At 43.7% G+C, this 21,606-nt stretch overlaps 3 protein-coding genes across 3 annotated transcripts; 1 reads left to right on the top strand and 2 right to left on the bottom strand.

Annotated features, from left to right (window-relative positions):
- The first annotated feature begins 937 nt into the window (after positions 1 to 937).
- On the top strand, positions 938 to 3,412 carry LOC116500270 (CD209 antigen-like protein E). Its single transcript, XM_032205211.1, has 6 exons — positions 938 to 974; positions 1,586 to 1,806; positions 1,938 to 2,084; positions 2,325 to 2,479; positions 2,874 to 2,986; positions 3,146 to 3,412. Exons 2-6 carry the CDS (start codon positions 1,617 to 1,619, stop codon positions 3,267 to 3,269), a joined length of 729 nt encoding a protein of 242 aa, XP_032061102.1. The 5' UTR covers positions 938 to 974; positions 1,586 to 1,616; the 3' UTR covers positions 3,270 to 3,412.
- A 445-nt stretch (positions 3,413 to 3,857) lies between these two features.
- LOC116500259 (tripartite motif-containing protein 10-like) lies at positions 3,858 to 6,828 on the bottom strand. The gene is made up of 7 exons (XM_032205197.1): positions 6,445 to 6,828; positions 5,869 to 5,964; positions 5,555 to 5,785; positions 5,394 to 5,416; positions 4,909 to 5,024; positions 4,696 to 4,755; positions 3,858 to 4,372 (listed from the first exon to the last, which is right to left on the bottom strand). The coding sequence occupies exons 1-7, from the start codon at positions 6,826 to 6,828 to the stop codon at positions 3,858 to 3,860; spliced, it is 1,425 nt and encodes a 474-aa protein (XP_032061088.1).
- Positions 6,829 to 9,154: 2,326 nt separating this feature from the next.
- LOC116500230 (tripartite motif-containing protein 10-like) lies at positions 9,155 to 21,156 on the bottom strand. The gene is made up of 26 exons (XM_032205144.1): positions 21,153 to 21,156; positions 20,529 to 20,549; positions 19,802 to 19,822; positions 19,428 to 19,448; positions 19,194 to 19,214; positions 18,857 to 18,877; positions 18,541 to 18,561; positions 18,212 to 18,232; positions 18,099 to 18,119; positions 17,597 to 17,617; positions 17,290 to 17,310; positions 16,751 to 16,771; positions 16,324 to 16,344; positions 16,029 to 16,049; positions 15,759 to 15,779; positions 15,482 to 15,502; positions 15,186 to 15,209; positions 14,634 to 14,654; positions 11,983 to 12,003; positions 11,494 to 11,514; positions 11,311 to 11,331; positions 11,173 to 11,193; positions 10,850 to 10,870; positions 10,122 to 10,142; positions 10,004 to 10,024; positions 9,155 to 9,666 (listed from the first exon to the last, which is right to left on the bottom strand). Exons 1-26 carry the CDS (start codon positions 21,154 to 21,156, stop codon positions 9,155 to 9,157), a joined length of 1,023 nt encoding a protein of 340 aa, XP_032061035.1.
- Between the last annotated feature and the right edge of the window lie 450 nt (positions 21,157 to 21,606).

Raw genomic sequence — 21,606 nt, 5'->3', positions numbered from 1 at the left:
CCCTTGCGAGGTTTCCCGGCAGAGCAAGCAGCGGCTGCTTCAGCCGGGACGGGCACGGGATGTGGCTTGGATCTGCTGCCATCCTTCAGCAAGGGGCCAGGGACCGCTTCGTCCTGTGGTTTCGGGAGGGTTTCATCCGGCAGCCTGCAACGTGAGGGGGCAGTTCGTCCCCCTGCATCTGTATCCTGCTGCCTCTGTGCTCTTCTCTACCTCCAAGCACGCTCCACGTCCGTGCTTCTTTTCCAAGGCGAGAAGATTTGGGATTGTGCTTGCTCATCCTTGATCTGAGAATCTTAAGGCTTGAACCAAGGGACGATAGCTCCCCCTTCTTATTTGCACCACTCGGGCTGGAAGGAAGTTAATTCATTTAATTTGTGCCCCAGGAGTGTGCCATCAAGGCACGGGAGGGAGGAAAACCATCTCGGTGCCTCTTTTGCTCTTGCTCAAACAACTCCGTGAGGTCCTGGCTGCTTTTTGCTCCTGCCTCCCACGGGGCTGTGCAGCGGGGTGCCGTGCCATGGGGTGCTGTGCAGTGCGGTGAGGTGCTGGGCTGTGGGCACGCCCAACTTTGACAGCAGCCATGCACCTGGAGAGCTGCAACGTGATGCTTCAGGCCCCCGAGCTGCACCATCGGAGCATCTCCGTGCACGGACCCAAGCTCTGCACCAGCACCTGGACCTCTGCGCCTCCCCAGGGTGCTGTGTCCGCAGGAAGAGCATCACCAGCGTGGGTGTGGGCCAGAGCCAAGGGAGGTGAGCACTGCCCCGAAGACCACAGCACCGCTCGAGGCCTCATTTCCTTTGTGGCCGCGGCATCGCCGATGCCTTGGTGGAGAGCTGGAGGCTGTCCGGCGTGGTGGCTGCAGCCTTCGTCGCCGTGGCTCTGGGCGATGGAGGATGAGGAGGGCTACACCGTGCTGAAGTTCGGGGCGAAACGCAGCGCCCCACGGAGGCAGCAAGGCAGTGGGATGGCAGGTGAGGCCGTAGGGTGGCGGAGGGGCTGTGAGGTCGGGACAGAGCGGCCGCTGGTGGCTCAAGACCATCAAAATTCTCCTCCAGCCCGAGGTTGGGGAGATGTGGGTTTGGCAAGGGGGCAAGAGATGGGCTTGGAAGGGGGCTTCATTGGGGAGGGTCCCTCGATTCAAGAGGGACGTGTGGGATGGCAAATCGGGGTTGAAGAGCAGAAAGCCCCGAGGGGCACCGTGTTTGGCTGGGTGATCCAAGCAAGCAGGAGGATGCTCCCTCCACCCGCTGGGCTGCTCACCCAGAAGCTCCCAACACTCCCAGGGCTCCCCAAACCTTTCCAAGTGCAGTTTTGGGGGCCACAGGGTGGGCAGAGGGTAAGATGAAGGGGAACACAGCCACGCTGCACCCCAGGACATCTCCCAGTCCTTCATCTCCTCCCAGTTTCGTATCGCATTGCTCTGGCCAGCATCAGCACTGCCGGAGCCACACCATCCTGTGCAGGCTTGAAAATTCCCCCGTGCCCTACACAATTAATACAAACCCAGGACCCTATTTGCTTTCTCATGCAGCAGAGGCGAGGAAGGTTTGTTGGTTTTTTGGTTTCTTTTTTTTTTTTCAAGCTGCAGTTTCCTGTTCGTCTGCGGTGCCGTCATGGGGCCGGATGGAGACACCTTTTCCCCCCCATCCCCTCTGCCCCTGCCACAGCGGGGCTGTGAGGGTGGGCACAATCCAGGCTCATCTCATCCCACAGGATCCCATCGAAGCCAGTACCTGGTCGCCAGCGCAGGATGGGCTTTGAGCACTGGTTTGGCTGTAGCAGTGATAACCCTGGGGCTAAGAGGTGAGTAGGGCACCACCGAGCCACAAATGAATTGCACCAGCACGGTGGCACCTGCGGGGACAGGGTGACCCTGGAAGCCACCAACAGTGATTTAGCAGTGATTTATTTATTTTTTTAAATTTTTTTTGCAGTCTGGCAATTGCATGGCTCAGGACAGTGCTATGCAACTCTCAACGCATCAGCCACCAGCGCCGAAAACTGGGAGAATGGATGCAGAGGCTGCCTGGAGAGATTTCGGCTGCAGCTGAAAACAGCCCTGTGCAACGCACCCGAGATGGGTAAGCCCATGATCCTGGGGTAACCCTGGCCATCCGGGCCCATTTTGGGGTACAAAACCACTTAAGAGCGTGGCCCCATAATGCAAAAGGTGCTTCAGGTCATGGGGGTCTTCAGCAAAATACTGGAAGGAAAAAGTTGTGCCCAAACCTGAGCTGTTCTTGGATCAAACAGCCCCAAGTCTTGGTCAGAATCTGGCCCGTGGGGGCTGGCTGCATCCTCAGGGCCTCCTGTCCCTTCAGATGGCAGAGGGTGCCGGCTGTGTCCCCGGGACTGGTTGCAGCACGGGAACTGGTGTTACTGGGTGTCCCACGAGAGCCGGGACTGGCAGAGGAGCCGGGACGACTGTGCCCAAAAGGGCTCTGCCCTCTTCATCATCCGGAACTGGGAGCAGATGGTAAATCAGGGACCTGTTTTGGGGTGGGGGGCAGCTGGAGACCCCCAGCACACACCCAGCATCTCCCTGGGGCTAATCATCCTTTTTTGGGGGGGTAGATGGGGAGCAAACAGCATCCGTGTCCCCACCATCCCAGCTCCCACCCCTGCCAGGAGCATCCCTGAACCCCCCTGATACCCAAGGGGAGGGCAGCTGCACCCCAAGAGGGATGGGACACCCCAAAACTGTCACATAAAAGGGCATCTGCCCCCCAAAAAAGGGATGGGGAGACCCAAAGCAGCCCCACAAAAGGCATCTGTCCCCCAAAAAAGGGATGGGGAGACCCAGAGCAGCCCCACAAAGGGCACCTGCTCCCCAAAAGGGGATCAGAGCCCTCCAACACCTCCTCCTATAGCAGGTGCTCCAGGATGTCACGCAGGGAAGGGGCTACGTCTGGATCGGGCTGGCAGTGACAGGGGCCAAGGGCACCTGGACGTGGCTGGATGGCTCCGTGCTGGACACCAAGCAGTGAGTGCCCCATCCCTTGGCTTTGTCCCCAAATTGCTGCATCCCTAAAAACTGAAGAACTCAGTCAGATCCTGCTCCTGGAGGAAAACCTCTAGGAGAACTGTTTTTTTTCTGTCCCCACCAGCCCCAGGACAGGGACCTTTCTCCTTCCTCCTGCAGGTTCCACGTCTTGGGCTCGGCCACCAGTGGCAGCTGCGCCCTAATAAAAGATTCCCAAATCCGCTCCGAGGGCTGCAACGCCGAGTCCAGATGGGTCTGCGAGAAGGATGCTGTCGCCCTGTAGCCACCCCATGTCCAGCCTTGGGGCCCCAGGGCTTGGGGGGCAAACACCTGCCTTCCTCCTCTTCCTTGGCACCCAAGCAAGGGGTGAATGAGGAGGAATGCATTTCCACCCCAAACTCCTTTTTCTGGCTTGCAGCAGGGCACAGGGGAAAACCCAGCTGCAGCCAGGGTCCTGGTGGATGGGGACAACATCTCTGTCCTCCACAGGCTTGCAGGGGGAGAAAGGGGATTTGATCTCATAGCCCCAAAGCTGTGGTCGCAAAATTCCACACAGCTCTGGATAACATTAAATACAGAAAAAAAAATCAGTGGTTTGCCTTTTTTTTTTTTTTTTAATATTTATAAGATGATCTTGTAGAAAATCTTACAGAAATAAAAATCAGTGGTTTGCTTTTTTTTTTCTTCTTTTTTTAATACATATAGGATGATCTGGTAGAAAATCTTATAAGCTCATAAAAATAACACAAGCACAAAAAAAAAGCCCGAAGCCTGGGAGAACACGGGGTGCTCATCTCCCCTTGCCTGCATCAGGGAGGGGATGGTGATGCTGGAGCATCCCAAAATTGAGGAGCCCCTCTCCCCTCAGGGCTCAGGGGCAGAGGCGAAGGTGGGAGCCTGTCCCCACCCAGAAGAAAGGGAAGATGCTCTCCCCCCCGAAGCAGGCTTTTTGGAAAGTAAAGACAGGGGGGAGTTGCTTGGCAAAGTAGAAAGCCACTTGTTCCCCCTCATAATCCAGAACCACCCGGATCCTCCTGGGATTCCCACTCGTGGGGAGGGTGGCTGGGGGGGAGGTGAAAGCTCGGTACCGATTCCCGCAGCGCCCCATAGCCCAGACCCCCTCCTCCGGCCGAAACTCCAAGCAGCCCCTCCTGGGCAGGGAATTTCGGGCCACGCCGAGGGCCCAGGTCCCACCAGCCACCACCTCCACCTCCCAGCTGTGCCTCCCCGCGGTGAAACCCCGGTGGCCCAACACGCAGCAGAAGACGTCGAATCGCCTGGGGTCGGGGGGCAAATCCTGCCCTGCATCCGTCCACCTCACCCCCCGGCGGTCCCGGGACACGACGAGGCTCGTGTGGGCGGTGTCGGGGTCCAGAGTGACAAATGCTGCTTGGGATGGAGAAAATGGGTGGCAGAAGAAGGCCACCCCTTTGGTGGGGTGACCTGTGTCACCCCACCAAAGCTTTTTCCAGCCCCAGCACCACAAATTTGCCTCTCCTGGGTGCGTGAGGAGAGATGTCTCAATATCTTCCTGCTTGGGACAGCTTTGCCTAATGCTAAGCATGGGGCAAAAGTTCTTTTGGGTTTTCAGGAAGCCCACATTGAACTCAACCCATCATTTCCCAGATGCTTTAAGCAGTATTTCGGCTAAAAACGACTGCTGGAGCAGCAGCATCCCCCCAAGCAGGATGTTGTCTGCAAGGACTCACCTTTTCCCTCTCCTCCTAGAGATGGTTCTACTTCTTTCTCCAGTTCAGAGGGTAAAATGTCTGCGGGACGAAGAACAACGTTGGATGTCATGATCTCCAGCTGCTTGCTTCTACATATTTTTAGGATGTTACGGTAGGGAAGGAGCAGACAGATTTGCCTCCCCCCAGGAAGAGAAAACAACCCCTGCTCAACCTGGTTGTGCTCCACCATACCTTGAAATCTCCCCAGCGCCTCTCTGAGGATGTCATTTTGTTGAGAAATGACACGGAGCCTCCTCTCCAGGTCCAAAAAGGTCTCCGTCATCCTCCGGGTGCTGCTCGTCTCCCACCTGGATTCAAACCCTTCCCTTTAGTCCTGGGACGTATGGAGATGGCATAGCCTGAGACGATGAGACCATCCCTCCTCCAGCTGCACCCCGGGTGATATGGGGATGAGGGAAGAACTGGATGTTCCCAAAAATTCCTTCAGTCCCAGGCTTGGAGCCTCCAAGCAGCTCAGTACAGAAGGAGGACACTTGGGTTCCTGTTGCCCTCTGCCCTTTCTCTCGTGCCTTCCCCACCCTGGGGCTCAGGGGCACCTTTTTGTCCTTCCAGGTCTCTTTTTGACCCTGCCTGAACCACCAAAGCTTTCAGTTCTCTTCCAGAAACCACGGGGATGGTCGCTGGGATGACCCCTCACACTGAGCAGGAGCACGTACCTGCCCACGGTGCTTCTGGCACTCTGCAACAGAAAAAGAGAGAGAAAAAGAGAGAAAAAGCCTCAGATCCCCTTCCCAAAATTTGGGGGAAGGCTCCAAGCAAAGGCAACACCAGGACTGATGCTGGACCCTCTCCCTTCTTGCCCCGTGGAGCATCCAACCTGCAGGAATCCGCTCGTGGGTTGCTCGAGTTTCCTCTCCGCCTCCCAGATGAGGATGTCGAGGAGCGAAATCTCCCCCGACACCTTGGCCTCCTCTTCCTCCTGCCTCCTCATCACCTCCCTGTCCAGCTCCCCCAGCTGGGCCAGGAGGACGACCTCCTGGTCCTTCAGAAACCGGCGCAGCTGCCGAAATTCGGACACAATTTTCTGCCTCTCAGCCTCTGTCTGTGTCTATAGGACATGGAAAGATGACAGCATGGACCGTGCTGGTCCAGCACCCCAATTTTTCCTGGGTGATAGCAACAGCTTCTTACCAAATACCCCTGGCATCTCCTCTCCCCGCTTGCTTTCAGTTCCAAAAGCTCTTCCCTTTGTTTCTTGAGGCTCTCCAGGTCTCTGTGAATTTGCTCCTGGAGAAAAAAAAAAAAACAGTTTGGGGGGATATTTTGGGGGGAGTGGGGAAGGAAAGGATGTGATGCTTGGCTTTTGCTGGGAAAAATTTGTAGCATGGACACGAAAATGAAGAAATAGACACGGGGGGACAAAAGAGAAACTCTTGATGATACTCCAGGAATGCAGTTTGATGTTTAGATGAAATACATTGGAAAATACCCATTAACTGTTTTGGGGTGAAGGGTGTGGCCTGAAAATTAATATTTTCATATTTTTTAGGTAAATATATATATATATTTTTTTTTCCCTAGTTCTCCAATTATTTCCAGTTATTTATTTTTACAGTTTGAAAACAGAGAGAGAACTGTAAAAGGAAGCTGGCTTGGAGCCTGCAATCCCAAGAAGCTCCAAGAAACTCCGGCATCCTCTAAGGTGGTCGAAAAACCACCACTTTCAGGTAAAAAAAAAATCCCAAATAACAATACCACGGGCCTGACCCTGTCCTCCTGGGCAGGTTCTTCTCTGTGGGCTTCTCCACAAGCCCTCGGTGCACCGCAGCCAGATGCTTTCACATCCCTCCTGAAGGCAAAAGTCCTCTTATGCCATGAGCAGAGCTGCTCCTCCTCTCCGCCTCCTTCCAGCCCCAAGAGCTTCAGCTTCTCCGCTAAATGCTCCAGGTGGAGTTTGGGCTGGAAATTCCCCTTCCTGAGATGGTTTCGGTGGCTGATGGCCTCGGCATCTCCGAGCCTTCCTCGTTCTGGACAGGATTTGGCTGTGCCACCTCCGCAACTCAGGTGCTCAGGATCTGGCCGATGTTTCGGGGCCATGTGGTGGGCGCCTTCCTCTCCCCTTTCCCTTGCTTGAGAAGCAGCTGAAGCCATGGCAACATCTCCAGCCTCTCCCCTTTCCCTTCCTCTTGCCACCTGCACTGGGGTGAAAACACAAAAGGTCTCGGCATGGACAGTGGAAGGAGAAGCAGTGGAGGGAGGCTCAAATCTCTTCTAGAAGTCATTTTTTGGAAGGGACGGATCGCTTGCTAGCAAGCCCTCTTTTTTTTTTTGTCTTTTGCTACTGATGTGGATCTTAACATCTTTTAGGTATCTGGTAAGAGTTTCATTTTACCTAAGTCTCCATCACAGGTGTAGACGCCTCAGATTGATGTCTCCAGTCCCGGGGGGGCTAAAGAAGGAGCCAAGCATCCCACCCATCACCATAAACAGACATTTCACCCTAAAAAGTTCAGGTTCTAACCTGCTGTTTGTGCCTTCTCCCCCTTCAGAATCCGCTAGGAGAGACCTTGGTGCAATCTTCCCATGGGAGCAGAAGCCAAGCTGCTTTCAAGGCAGAAAGGCAGTGGGACAGCCAGCAAGACACCAATTCCTCACAAACCGTATGTCAAAGGTGAAAACTACCTCAAATTGCTAAATATCCCTAAAAAAATACAGATCCTGAAGCCTCCTGCAGCAACACGACTCCCCTTGTCGTCAGGTTAACCCACCCAGATGGATCACGCAGGGTGCAAACCCAATTTTTATCCATCCCTGGAAGAACATCTCAGCAACGCCAGGGTGGGTGACAGCTTCACCCCGAATGTCCCCAAAAAGACCCTTACCTGTTAGGCAGCAGAACGTGATCCTTGTGGATTTATTTTTTTTTAAAGCATGGGGTGATTTAACCCACAGGGCTCTTCTACGGTGGGTTAGCACAGGCTGTGTGAGCTTACAGGCGGATCACATGTGGGACCGAGGGAAATATCAGCCCTATTTAAGGAAACACGGAGAGGAATGTGCTGCCTGGTGTCTCCCTGCCAGGGAAAGGCTCATATATGACCCCTCTGTCAGATCGGTGTCTCCAACGGAGAATTTGGCTGGATAAGGCTTCAGATAAAATGCTTTGTCATTTTTGGCGATGGGAATAAATGTCTTTTCGAGAGAGATGGGGTGTTGGCAGCACAGCAACCATCCAAGCTCGACCACCTCCTAGGGGCTCAGCACCCCCCAGTAGCACAGCGCTCACCTAACAAGCAGCTTTTTTATCCCATTTTCCAACCTCTTTCATGGGTTACAAACGGCCCAGGAACTCCTTCCTAAATTGCAATTTTGGATTACATCAAAAACAATCTCACAAACTCACACCGAAGTCACTGCTGCTTCTCCAAATGTGGCTGCTGCTTGGTGGCATTTGCCACATTGGTAGTTAATTCCTTTAAAAAAGAACCTTTTATCATGTTTATTTCTGCTTCAAAGTAGGGAGGAATGGTATTTTTGGCTGCTACACCGTGTGCTCTTAAGTTTATATATATAAAATCATCTTCAGGTCCTCAGCCACACATTTTGTCCCTCCCCTCCCTCTTCCCCTTGCATGTGTCATCTCCCGTCTACTCCATGCCAGTGCCACCACACCTAGGGGTTGCAAGGGCAATAATGAAGGTTTCTGGCCCAAAAAGCTGCAGAAAGAGAAATTAAAAGCATAGGGCTGAGAACCTGGGATGCTCTGGCCATTACCCATAGGTGGGAGAAGGCAGCATCCCCTCGCCTTGCCTGTTCCCGTGATATGATCCATAGAAAATTTCTCATTTTTATTTTTGTCATACTTTTATTCTTTCACTTTATTTTTTACCTTTTAATATTTACCCTTTTATTCTTTTACTTCTTATATTTTTATATTTTTACTTTATTGTTCAATTTTCATTTTTAATCTTTATACTTTTTATCTTACTTTTTTTTTTTTTTTTTTTTTTTTAAATTTTTGGTTTTCTTTGCTTTTTGGGGCAGATACTGCAAGGAGAAGCCATACGGACTGCAGGCATCATCCGAGAAGAACTGGAGATGCCCATGCTGAATCAGCTACAAAAAGAAATCAAATCCTCCAGAGAGTCTCAAGTGGTTTATTGTGAGCTGGTACCTACCAGTTGCCCATCCCATGGCAGGGCAAAAGACAAGATTTAATTTAATTTTATTTTTTTACAGGAGGCTAAGAATGAGCAGACATTAAAGAGGAATTCATCGGTGTTGTTAAAGTGCAGTGAAAGGTAAAGACCTTGCTTCTTCCAAGCTCCAGTGGCTTTGGTGATGTCTCTAATTGCCTGCCTCCCATCACAGCTGGCCCCACAATGATCTCAAGCACTGGTTTGACCTCCCCACGACTTTTAGGGCTCCCAGTACCTCACTGGGAGCTTCATGGCAAGACGAACAAGGAACACGAGGGTCATCGGACCAGCGAGAGGGAGCCCAGCTCCACCCAGAACCAAGGCCGGATCCGCTCCCCGGCGAAGGAGGCTGGAGGAAAAGTGAAAATGGGGACTTTGTTCTCAACGTCAAAAAACGCCACCTCCCCCCACTCATAGTCTAGAGAGATGCGGATCTTTTTGGGGACCCGTGGCAGGTTCAGGAGGGTCGGAGGGGAGGTGAGGGCTCGGTTCTTGAATCCCCATTGCTGCACGGCCCAGATCCCTTCTTCAGGATTAAAACTAACGGGTCCCTTCCTCGGCAGAGACTCTCTGCTGACCCCAACGGCGCAGTACTGCCCTTCTGCCAGGTCCACCACCCAGTAGTGGCGCCCAGAGGTGAAGGCTTCGCAACCCAGCACGCAGGGATCGGCGTCGAAGCGCTCGGGGCTGTCGGGCGACTCCTGCAGCATGTATTCCCATCGCACGCTCTTCTGGTCCTTGGACAGGATGAGGCGAGGGTGGGCTGTCTCGGGGTCCAGCGTCACGTTTGCTGTGGATGAGGAAGAAGAGGGCAAGAAAGAGAATTCAAGCTATTTAACCTCCCCTTTCCTGGGCGGACGGCGTCTTCTTCAAAATCTAATAGGGTGGCTTGTCTTTTTGGAGGCTTGATATCTTGAGATGTTCAACTTTCCACGCATTTACTGGGTATCAGGTCTCCAACATCTCCACATAGGTCAAATATTTTCTGTCTAGGGGTGCCTACCTCCCCTCTTTTAACTATGTTTAACTCATCTGGACACTTCTGCAGTGCATTTAGAGGAGGACAAGCAGGTTACGTTAGCACCTGGGTAAGGGTCACCAGTCAACGAGCGTGCCAAACTACTCACCCAATTTTTCTTCCTCTTTCCCTAGAAATGCATAGTAAAAGATAAATGATTAACTGGTATGCAAACTTAAAACTGAAAGCAAAAGCAGTATTTGTAAAAGGGAGAAAAATGCACTTACTGTGCTCTTCCATGCATTTTCCTAAAAATAAAAATTAAAAAATTGAATATGTTTTAATGAGGGTTTTTCTATTCATAAAATGCTTCCAGCTTATTAATTTATGTTAAATGTACAAAAAAAAAAAAAAAAAAAAAAAAAAAAAACACAAAGGAACAAAGGTGGTTTAAACTAAACCACGGGTAGAAGTCACACAATGAAAAAAAGCTAAGATAATAGGTCAGCAGGAGTTCCTGCTACAAGTAGAGACACTGCTCATATAGTTTGCAGAGGCAGGTAGCGTGTGAGTGCTCTGGAAATTCGTGACCCACTTTTTTGACCTTCTGTGGGTTAGAACTGTGATGTTGAAATCCAGCTTTTAAATTACACGGAGGTTAAATGAAAAAAAAAAAATCAACAGCTTTTAAGTTTTGAGCAGATAGGTGCCTGATGGTCATCAGACTTGATGGAGACATGAAAAATTTTCCATTTTCTTATCTGGGAGGCTGCATATATATCCCATCATGTATTAGCTATCAGGGAGACTATTTATTCTGAAATTTCATCTCTGTGAAGAAAAACGACCTCCTGATGCTTCTCCAAATTCAAATCATTTTGTGAATTCAGGCTAATAAATTCTGTCTTCTCATCTCACATTTGTTTAACAGTAAATCTCACAGTCTACCTATTCCAAAAAAGCCCAAAATCTCACATACTTTACATCTCCCGAAGATGAGGAAGGGGACACTCACTCATTTTTGCTTTGTATTCCTCTGAAAAGAAAAAACGATAGAAATGGTTATTGCACATTTCTCTTCCTCCCTGTGTTGTGACTTTATGACTGACTTGGCTCTCAAAGCAAAAATAAATTTCTCTGCCTAGTGATTATTACTTTGCTTGATTAATATAGCTCAATGTATGCATCTTTCTGCTTTATTCCCAGTAATAGCTCAAGTTTCCAGAAAACTCCCCAAAGTAGCTCAGGAAAAAGCATAAGAAGGAAAAAAAAAAACAACACAGGAAACCAACACAGACTTGTGTATTTGTGTTACTGCAGTGAAACAAAGTGACTTACCAAGCTCTGCAGTGAGTTCGTCTGAAAAAAGAGGGAAAAAAAAAAAAACAAAAAAAAAAACAGAATTTCCATCAGGGTGATCGTACAAATCTGGCAAACATACAAAGTTCACTTCTGAGGAAGAAGTTTGATACTTACCAATTTTCCTATCGCGTTTTTCTAAAGAAAGGAAAACAAGAAAAAAAAAGTCAGATTTGTTCTATTTTCCCACTCACACAGAATCTGCAACTGAAAAAAAAAAAACAAACAATACAACCAACAACAAAACAGACCATAAACACTGTGTGTTTGGTTTTTTGGAAGGCAGGGAAAAATACTCACCCATTTCTGCAGACAGTTCATCTTAAAAGGAAAAAAAAAAAAAAAACAAAACAAAATGTTATTTCATTTTTCTTATAACTACAGTAGAAGTCATGATTTCATGCTGAATTACAGGATTCACACCCAAAAAATTGGATTTTTTTTCCATGGTTAACCTCAACATGGGATCTAAAATAAATGTAGGGTATTCTCTTGTGTTCTGTGGATATATACTTAATGGATGAGTTATTTTTAATGGAATATGTTGGATTTTAGATATTCTTGAGTATCCAAGACAAGGACAGGAGACTGAATACCCATGGGAAGGACACCCATGAGATGGGGGCCAGATGCCTGTGCACCTTAATCCTCCCCAACTTTATCATAAGCCAAATCCTAAACCCACCAAATTCTAACCCATGTAATCCTAGATGACATCATCAGCCCTTTGAAGAGCCTTCAAATGCACCTCAGAGTTGCATTTTGCAGAGGAAGGAGGTGGCCACATACCGATTTTGGCATCACGTTCTCCTAAAAAAAAAGGAAAAAAATATAAAAGAAAGGAAAAACAATGTAATTATTTCTAAATACTCCTCCCTACTTTGTGTGCATTTATCATCTGGTGATAAACCTTATATTTTTCTATTCTGTACAGAGAATTATAAATTATAATTCATGTTGCCTCATCTTTTATATAGATTAACCCATCTCCTAATTTACTTTCCTAATTTTAAAGCAAAGGTCACAGTTAGTTCAAATATAAATAAGGTATTTTCAGGAAAAAACACTTTATTTGGTTTTGCCAAAAAGACTTACCCAGCTGTGTAGTGAGTTCACCTAGAAGGAGCAAAAGGAAACCAGGCTTAAATTATGAATTAAATTCATAATTTTATTCATGAACTAAATGAATTGTAGAGGTTTCTACATTTCTCTTCTAAAAACAAATTTAGTGATGTTAAATTTTAATTGCTCTCAGGGGATTTAAATACCATGGAACTAAAGAAAGCCCTCAATAATAAAAGATCCTCAAATCAACCCCATTATTTTCCAAAGTCTTTATTTTCAAAAAAAATCCTACAGATTGGCATTTGGGTCATGCAGGGAGAATGAAGAGATGCAAGCAAGTAGCAACTTAGGATATGAATGGTCATATTAAAGGAAAAGTGCAAGATTCAGAGCAAAACCTGCACCTGCACGTGCTTTCGTTTCGTACTAGAGAGAACAAACTCTTACCGATCTGGGCAGTCTGCTTGGCTGAAAAAGAACAGAAAGGAAAACTAAATGTTAGAAGCACCCACCCTTTGTTTCATGGTTTTGCAAATTGCAGCTGGAAAATTTCTCCTGCAGTGCTGCACTGCAATGCAGTTATTATTTTTCTAAACTGAGATATGAGAGAAAATGTAAAACTCAGAACAATGTAATAGATTAGCAGAGAGAAGAACATTAAAAAAAAAAAAAAAAAAAAAAAGAGAGAGAAAAAAATAAAAAGAGAGAGAAAGGGAAAGAAAATAAAGGGAGAAGGTAAAAAGAAATGACTTACCAAGCTCTTCAGTGAGTTCCTCTTAAAGGAAAGAAAGAAATGGTATCATTAGGATCTGATATTAAAAAAATCTTTAATTTGACACAGAAAAAGTGAAATAACACCAAAGTGAACCTCAGGAGGGCTGGAAGAACATGAGATCTCAACAGAAATCTCATGAACGCTCCCCATACTCAAACAAGGGTAGGGGAACACTGCAGGAATTGGGTTTTTAGGGGTGGAAGAAGCTGTGCTATCCCTCTATGACCCCATCCAGAGTACCCAAAGGACCCAGGAAATGAGAACATTACCCACCTATTTTTTTATCACGTTCCCCTAAGAACAAGAAATTGGGAAGAAAAAATAATTTTAAAGCATCAGTTGATGTTAAAACAGAGATAGCTTTTTTCCCCAAACACCTTTTTCTTATTGGTTATTATTTGAAATTCCATTTTCTGTTGACTCTCATCTCCCTCCATTCAAGCCACATTTCTCCTTACATTAAAGCAACAAAAAAAAGCTCAGAAAAACTTCAGAAAATTCTCACCATTAGTTTTTGTTAAAGGTTAAAAAAAAAAAAAAGGAATCACCTACCAAGTTCTTCAGTGATTTCATCTTGAGGGAAAGAAAAACCACAGGTTGCTATTAAGACAGGTTTATTTCACAGATATTATCTCTTTCTCTATTTATTTATTTTTTTACCTCTTCCATTAGATGACCCAAATATCTTCCCCTTTTTTGCAGTTATCACATTACATTGTGGAGATGTGTACAAAGCTTCCCATCCCAAACCTTTCAAAGATAAAATATCAAACCCTCTTATTTTAGAATTAAAATTAAAATCTTAAAATTACAGGAAGATAATTAGATTCCATCACAGGAAGATAATTAGGGGGCTGGAATCTGCTGGATATTCGTTTATCAGAAGAAGCTCAGTGGTGCTTATTGGTTCTTCTGTCATATTCTCCAACTAAACCTCTCCAAAAATAAGTGAAAAAAAATAAGACTAGAGAGAAATTCCTATATATTGCAAGTAATGCCAGCTGGAGATGTGCCAACATGCTACTTGTGATAAAGATGCAAAAATTCAACTTCATCAGTATTAAACTTCGCTGATGTTTGCTTCATGCATTTATTGGGTTTCCTTTCTGACGAAGTTCAAAGAGGAAAATAAGTGTTTGGTGTTTGCTGTTGGCAAAGGAAGGAAAAGACTTACCAAGTTCTTCAGTGAGTTCATCTTAAAAGAGAAAAAGAGAAGATTTTCATTAAAAATACCTCGTCTCCCTGCTCAGACTCTGTTTTTGTGAGACTGCATTTTCTGTATTACTCTGAAAAACTCATATCTATCTTTATATAAGTACATATACACATAAAAGCCTGTATATATTTTATATATATGTGTATATATATATATATATGAGCCCTCCTTCCTGCTAAACAAAGATCTTAGAGCCAAACCACAGGATGTAGATACCTCCTCAAAATAAAATACTGGAAAGAGGACTTAGCACTTAAGAAATAATAATAATTTTATACCAGACCAACTGTCCAACTAGTGTTCCAGAATAATTTCCATCTCACCAACAAGCTTAATAGGGCCAAAAGGGTTTTCTGCATTAGCAGGAAGGAAAATGATGCTTACCCCTCTCTAGATCACTCTCCTCTAGGAACAAAAAAGGAGAAAAAAAAGATCAGAATTCATATTATCCCCATACTTTTAGCTGCATCCCTCTTCCCCATATGAGTTGCATTTATTATTGTGATTTCAAATGAGTGAGAAAATTATATTAAACACATGCCATTTATTTATTTTAAAAAATAAATCCAGCTGTATCAAACTTACATGCAAGTAACAAGATTTATATTTACATGTATTTTTGTAAAATATATAAAGGGAAAAAGGAAAATGGCTTACCAAGGTCCTCAGAGGATTCATCTGCAAAAGAAATGAGAATTAGCGTGCATATCCAGCCCTATATACACACCATCATCATCCCATCCTTTTGTGTTCTACCATGAGAATGCATTTAAAAAAATAACAACTCTTACAGTTTATATTTCAGCCCCTAATTACATTAGATTTTAGTCTGGAATCTGATATACAATATTTTTTTCATATATATACATACACACTCTATAATTACAAACTCCCTTGTAACTATATTTAGTAGAAAGGAAGGTAAAAATCACTTACCAGCTTCCAGACCTTTTAATTCCTCTAAAGAAAAGAGAACAAGAAAAACGTGAAACACTAATTTTCCCATTGCACAACAGATTTTTTGTATCAAGCTCATTTCTATTCCATTGCAATTTTTTCCTGTGCATGACTGTAATCTGTTATCCATTCTAAAAGTCACCTACACCAGGCCTTTATCCAGCTCCTTTTAGAGTTATCTCAGAACCAGCCAACCAGAAGCATGAGACAAAACAACAACAAAACATGCCAAAAAAAATCCAATCAGTTTTGTGGAAGAAGCAAAATGAACTTACCAAGCTCTTCAGTCAATTTTCCTTAAAAAGAAGAAAATAATTTTTTTTTTTCTAATCAGTGCGTTTCCTTTGCAAGGATGGGAGAGGGGTGTGATGGGGGAACTTGAGGATACCAAATCCTCTAACGTGGGCAGATTTACTCATGCCTCTTAATTCCATTTTTTTCACTATTTCAACTAAAATGCTAAGCCAAAACAGTAGCAGCAACATCATCGTGCTTGTGACCACCCCGCCACCCCAGGGAGTGCATTTTCAGAAAAATAAGAATGACACTTACTGATGAGGGCATCCTGGTTTCCTAAAATTAAAGCAGAAAAAAAGGGAATGCTAAATGAATAAATACCAGTTTTCTCCCATTTTGCATTTTTACTGCCTATGAACTTGGCAGAAGAAAGTCACGAAGCTTTGCAAAAAAGCATCGGTTTCACATGCACAACCGTAGATATTTCTCCTTGTTTTCACATCAAGGACACTGGTTGGGGGAAACTCCAGGATTTTGCCTTTCCCATGAAGGCTTTGTGTCTCCGAGAAGAGAAAATGGACTTACGGGCTTCCAAATCACGATCCTCTGCAAACAGATGGAACAGAAATTATTCCTAATTATTATCTTTCCTGCAGGCTTTCACTGCAGCACCTCTCTCAATGCCTTGACTTCATCAATGTTTCACTTTCTAGATTTATTTTTTTTTCCCAAAAAACTATTTGCCAAATTGCAAGCTGCTTTTGGGGCAGCAGTATTTTTGGTAAAAGAGATGGAAAAACCAACAGGGTGAATAAATAACCCAAGGCAGCATTTACATTGCCTTCATGCTGTATTTCCTGGTGGAAGGAAATGCACTTACCTAGCAGCTCGGTAAGACGCCCTTAAAGGAAAATAAAAAAAGATATATTAGTTCAAAATAGAGCTTTTTTAACATCCATTATATATAAATAAAGGATTGGGACATGAGTGTTGTTGGCCTGAGCCCAAAGCCAATTTTGACAGCAGCAGAATTCAGGGTCCCGTGTGCAGCCCCATTCCATTTCATGACACATTTGTGGGAAAAGCTTCATTTTTACTTATTCTTTCCTTTCCCTTCACTTATACTCATTAGTAAGGAAGTGAAACAACTTGGCTTGCTTCCATTCAAGCCCCAGATTTATGTTTTCTACACTTCTCTGAGAATTTCTCTATTCTGTCTGTAGGATTTTAAACACTGACTGCTCATTCAGCGCTTGCATATAGCAAGAAACCTCAAATAATAATAGAGTATGAAAAATAGCACTTACTTATCTCTGCTTCATGTTCCCCTAAAAGAAAAAGAAAAAAAAAAAAAGAATAAATAAATAGGAACTACTGCTTTTGACTTCTCCTTGTGTCCCTGTATCATCAGTATGGATTGTAAAGTTCTTAAATTGTTTTATTCTTTTTACTATTCTCTGTTTAAAAACCATAGTCAATGTTAATATTAAAAATGTTTAAGACATGTTGGAATTAACATTTGTGGGAGGAAAAGGAGGTCCAAAAATATGACGCAAGGATTGTCCAAATGGGTCTTTATGGCAAGAAATAAAATGCCATAGCCAGCACCACAGCAAATGCTGCAGAAAAGCAAATTTTAATCGTCAGCAGGGCTTTGGCAGCCTGTGGATCTGCTGCTGCTTTCTGCAGCTGCTATTATATTTATTCCCTTCCTCCTGGGCAGTTACAAACTCACATTGTCCATGATCTCATCCATAAAAATAGTGAATGAACTGTGGCTATGAGGATAACATCAAGCACAGCCTTGGCCTGGGGGGTCGAGGACGATATAAGGCAGGATACTTACTGATTTTTTCATCCCGTTCCGCTGAAAATAATAGAGAAATAAACATAAATTAGCATGCAGTTTGCCAGCATTGCAGAAGTCCAGCTCTGCAGAGGGTTTATTTTGGTGTGATTTTTTTTTTTTTAATCTCTCACATTGTTTGGAAGTTGTATTTTGGGGAGCATTTATTTTCCTGAGCCTTTGCATACTCAGTTCTAAACTTGATTAAAATAGAAATTCCCCCACCTCTTTAAAAAAATCAGAAATGTGGACAAAAAACAAACAAACAAACAAAAACCGTGATGACCAAAAAAGGGAATTTCCTTACCAAGTTCTGCTGCGTGTTTCCCTTGAGGTAGAGAAAAAACAGGAACTTCATCACTCATTTCTCAGTGACATCATTGAACAGCATAAATAAATCTAGCCTAACTATCAGCTGAGGATATGTTTTTCTATACTAAATAATAATATTTATATGTCAAGTTAAACTCAAACAAAACAGAATTAATTTCTGATGGGAAGAAGGTAGAGGGGTACGTAGATGAGATAAGTTACCATATAAACATTTTTGCTTAAATTCTTATTTACAAGTCCTGATTGTATCAGACTGAGAGCATTACACACTTAATATTTATAATTTCTCTGGATTTATAAATCCAATCTCCCTGAATCCAACCTTCTCAAGCCATCGTTGGTGCATAGTTTTGATGCTCTCTCCCAGGTCATACCATTCAAAATTAAAATGTGCTCCTTTGACATTTTAGGTGCACTAAAATGCTCAGTAAATTCCTTAGGCTTAACTCACACAGGAGAAAAAGTAAGGCACTTACGAAGTTTCCTATCGTAGTCCCCTAAAAATAAACAGAAATAAATGATTACTGCATTGCTCAAAGTCTATCCTTGGGTATCGTTTCCACCTAAAATCAATAGGAAAATGACTTACCGACTTCTGCAGTAAGTTCCCCTTAAAAGAGGGAAAAAAAATGTTAGTTTAAGGGTAAGTTTTTTCCCCCTCTGTGAATACACAGACAATAAATGGTGATTCATGAGATTTTAATAATAGAAATTAATTACTTTCAGAGTAAAACCATGCTATAGGTACGATTCTTTTTAATTCTTAAATGTCTACGTTAATCAAAGTTTTTCAGCGTGTGATAAATATATCATATAAATATATCAATTACTGCATACTCACTTAAATAACTGAAGCAAGCAGCTTTTTCAATAACTAAATTCACAAACAGATTTGCTTCAGAGGAACACCAGACCTACCTATTTTTGTATGACGCTCTCCTAAAAACAAGGAAAAAATAATTGCATGTTATTTTTCATGGTCTCTACTTTTCACTTTACATCTCTTTATTGTTACTCACATAACAAGGGGATTTTTGCTTTAACCCATATTATCCCTGTTTCCAAGTACTTTGGGGTTGCATAACTTTGGGGTTTTTGACTTCTTTACTTCTGCATTTAAGATGTTGTTTTTTTTTTTTTTTTTTTTTACCAGGTTCACGAAACACATGGAAAAGGGCAAATATACATATAAATTAAAAAAAAACAAAATGCAAGAGGAAGGAAATGGACTTACCAAGTTCCACTGTGAATAATCCTTAAAGCAAAAAACACCATTAATTCCCATTACTTTTCTGAAACACCCCAACATGAGTCAAGCCCTCACCCTCCAGCCTACGTCAGGTCTTCCCACGTGAGTTTTCCCCACTAGGTTTTCCTTGATCCCCCTTGAAATTTGGCTTCTGCCTTCCCCCAGCCCCTGAAACCCAAGAGATCGTTACTTCTCGTGACCCAAATTTAGATTAATTTAAGAAATTCCAGCATCCTTTCAATGCTGAAGCACCAAGCAAACCACCCTCACGTGCAGGCACCCACATCCATGAGCCTTTTGCAGAGAAGGAAATATCACTTACTAATCGTTGCATCACACTTTGCTGAAAAAAAAAGAAAGAAAACCAGATACTGATCAGTTTTTGGTTCCTCTATTTGCCCTTTTCCACCAATTTTTACGCTATTTCAGCAACACATCAGCAATGCTAAGAGACATCTGCTGTAATTACACCAAAATGTATTACAAACTTGACCCCTCATTTACTCACCTACTTCCCAACGAGATTAAAAAGCACATGGGAAAGAAAATTACTTACCAAGTTCTGCAGTTAGTTTCCCTAAAGAGAGAGGAACACAAGTTTATTTTAAATAGATCCTTTTCTCTCCTATGTGGAGACATCGTAAGTAATTCTCTGGCTTAATCTCACATGTTTTAGAAAAGAACAACATAATATATAGTAAAAATATGTAATAAAAAATATAGTCTAACAGAATATTAAATTGTGAGGAAAATCACTGATTTGGGTAATCATCCAGTTAAGAGTGATGTAAGATTTTGAGCACAGAAACACAGAATTTGAGCAAACTGGTGTCAGGGAGGAAAGGCAGACTTTAGAAGATACACCAGCAAGTTGAGGAAGATCCACCTTTATACCCAGATTTTACTTGTCTGGAGGAGAATGGCACTTACGAAGCTTTTTGTCTCGGTCCCCTGCATAGAAAAGCAAGAAAAAGGAAAAAAAAATTAAATTATTAAACACGGTGCTGCCCCTTTGCCCAAGGACAGCAGGTCTGCTGGTCCCACAGCTCACTGAAAAGCTGATTTTGCCCCTTTTTCCAATTATGTTTGATTAAAAAATAAAATAAAAAGAAAAGAAAAGCAAATAATCTGTACATTGAGGTCACATTGGCCCCAAGCAACTTGGTCTCACCTTGACATAAGCCTTGGTGAGGACCAGGAGGTTGGATCAGAGACCTGCAGAGGTCCCTCCAACCTAACTGCACAAAATCGTGCAGATTTAATCGAAACAAACCCCATGGGATGTTCTGGTCACAAAGCAGACTTACCAAGCAGAGCTGTGAGCCTACCTAGAAAGTAGAAAAAAATATATGATTTCAGTTAAAGCAGCGAAAAATCAACTCCAACAAAGAGGTTTCTAAGGATAAAACTGTCAGCGTGGCATGGAAAAAGAAAAAAAAAGGACTTACGTATTTCTGCTGAGAGCTTGGCTGCAGGAGGAAAAACAATATTAATTTTTATTGTTTTGTCTTCCTCTGCAGCCCCATGTGTACAACCAAATTTGGGGAAAATAATCTCATTTATCATTTTTCAGGGATAGGGTATCAGAGAGGCTCCTCTCCCCCAAACGCCAAGGGATGATTTTTACCCCAAAAGCACTGTGAAGAATGACACTTACTTATTTTTCTATCACGCTCCTCTGGAAAGGAAAGAAGGAGAAAAAGAAAAATAAACAGGAAAAAGAATATTAAAAAATATTTCCTTCTTTTTATGTGTGTATAGCATCCTTAAAGCACTCAGAGCAGGAAAATTATTTTTCCCTACTTTATGCTGGTGGTTATATGTTGAAATTCCACTTTTTTGGGGAATGTTAGTCTTGAAAAGAAATCCTGATGTCTTTGCAGACTGGAAATTTAATTTTCCTGCAGGAAACATCCTTTCCACTCCCATTTTCAAAGATAAAGTACCAGGCACATAACCTCCGTAGCACCCATCCAAATTATTTGCAAATACAACAATGAGCTTAAGCAAATCTGTCACCTTGCTGTGGTTTAACTTTGCAGAGAAAAAACAATTGCACTTACTGATTTTTGTATCACATTCGCCTAAAATGCAAACAGATAAAATAAATATAGAGAAATGCAAAGCAGCCCCTTGTGTATCCCTTATCCCCTCTCATAGGGCTCTGCCTTCCCCCAAAAAACCTCAAACCCAACAGAAATTTTATTCCATGACCACCTTCCCCTAATTAACATTTTAAAAATAAGTATTTTTTCAAGGAGGACGTGCCCTTTTAACCCACCCATTCTTCAAGCAGGGTTAAACACAAACTCTTCATATTTCTTGTTATCCCCATCACTTTTGCAGAATTAAGGAGAATTTTAAGGCAATAAAACTCCTTACCAAGGTCTGAAGTAAGTTTTCCTTGTATAAAAGAAAAAAAAAAAAAAGAAGATTAATTTAAATTATAAGACATAAATCTGCTGAATTTATTTCTCTGTGAATAAAGCCTAGCTCATACCATGCTGCATTTCTCTTTCCCCAGGGATAATTTATAATATAACTGCACCACACTGATGCTAACGAGAGCAACGAGCAGGTGCTGATGCCCAGAAAAAGCCCCTTGGGAGAAGGGCTTGGTGAAAACAGACTTATACTATGGGGAAAGAATCTGTCCCTGCATCTGTGGAATTGGTGATGATAAAGGAAAAGGGTCGATCGTAGCCCAAAATCCCAAATTCTGCCACATCTGCAGG

Source organism: Aythya fuligula, chromosome 33 (genome assembly GCF_009819795.1).
Source record: "Aythya fuligula isolate bAytFul2 chromosome 33, bAytFul2.pri, whole genome shotgun sequence".
NCBI classification, from domain to species: Eukaryota; Metazoa; Chordata; class Aves; order Anseriformes; family Anatidae; genus Aythya; species Aythya fuligula.
The sequence above is the reverse complement of the archived record's forward strand: the minus strand, read 5'-3'. Positions and strand labels throughout refer to the sequence as shown.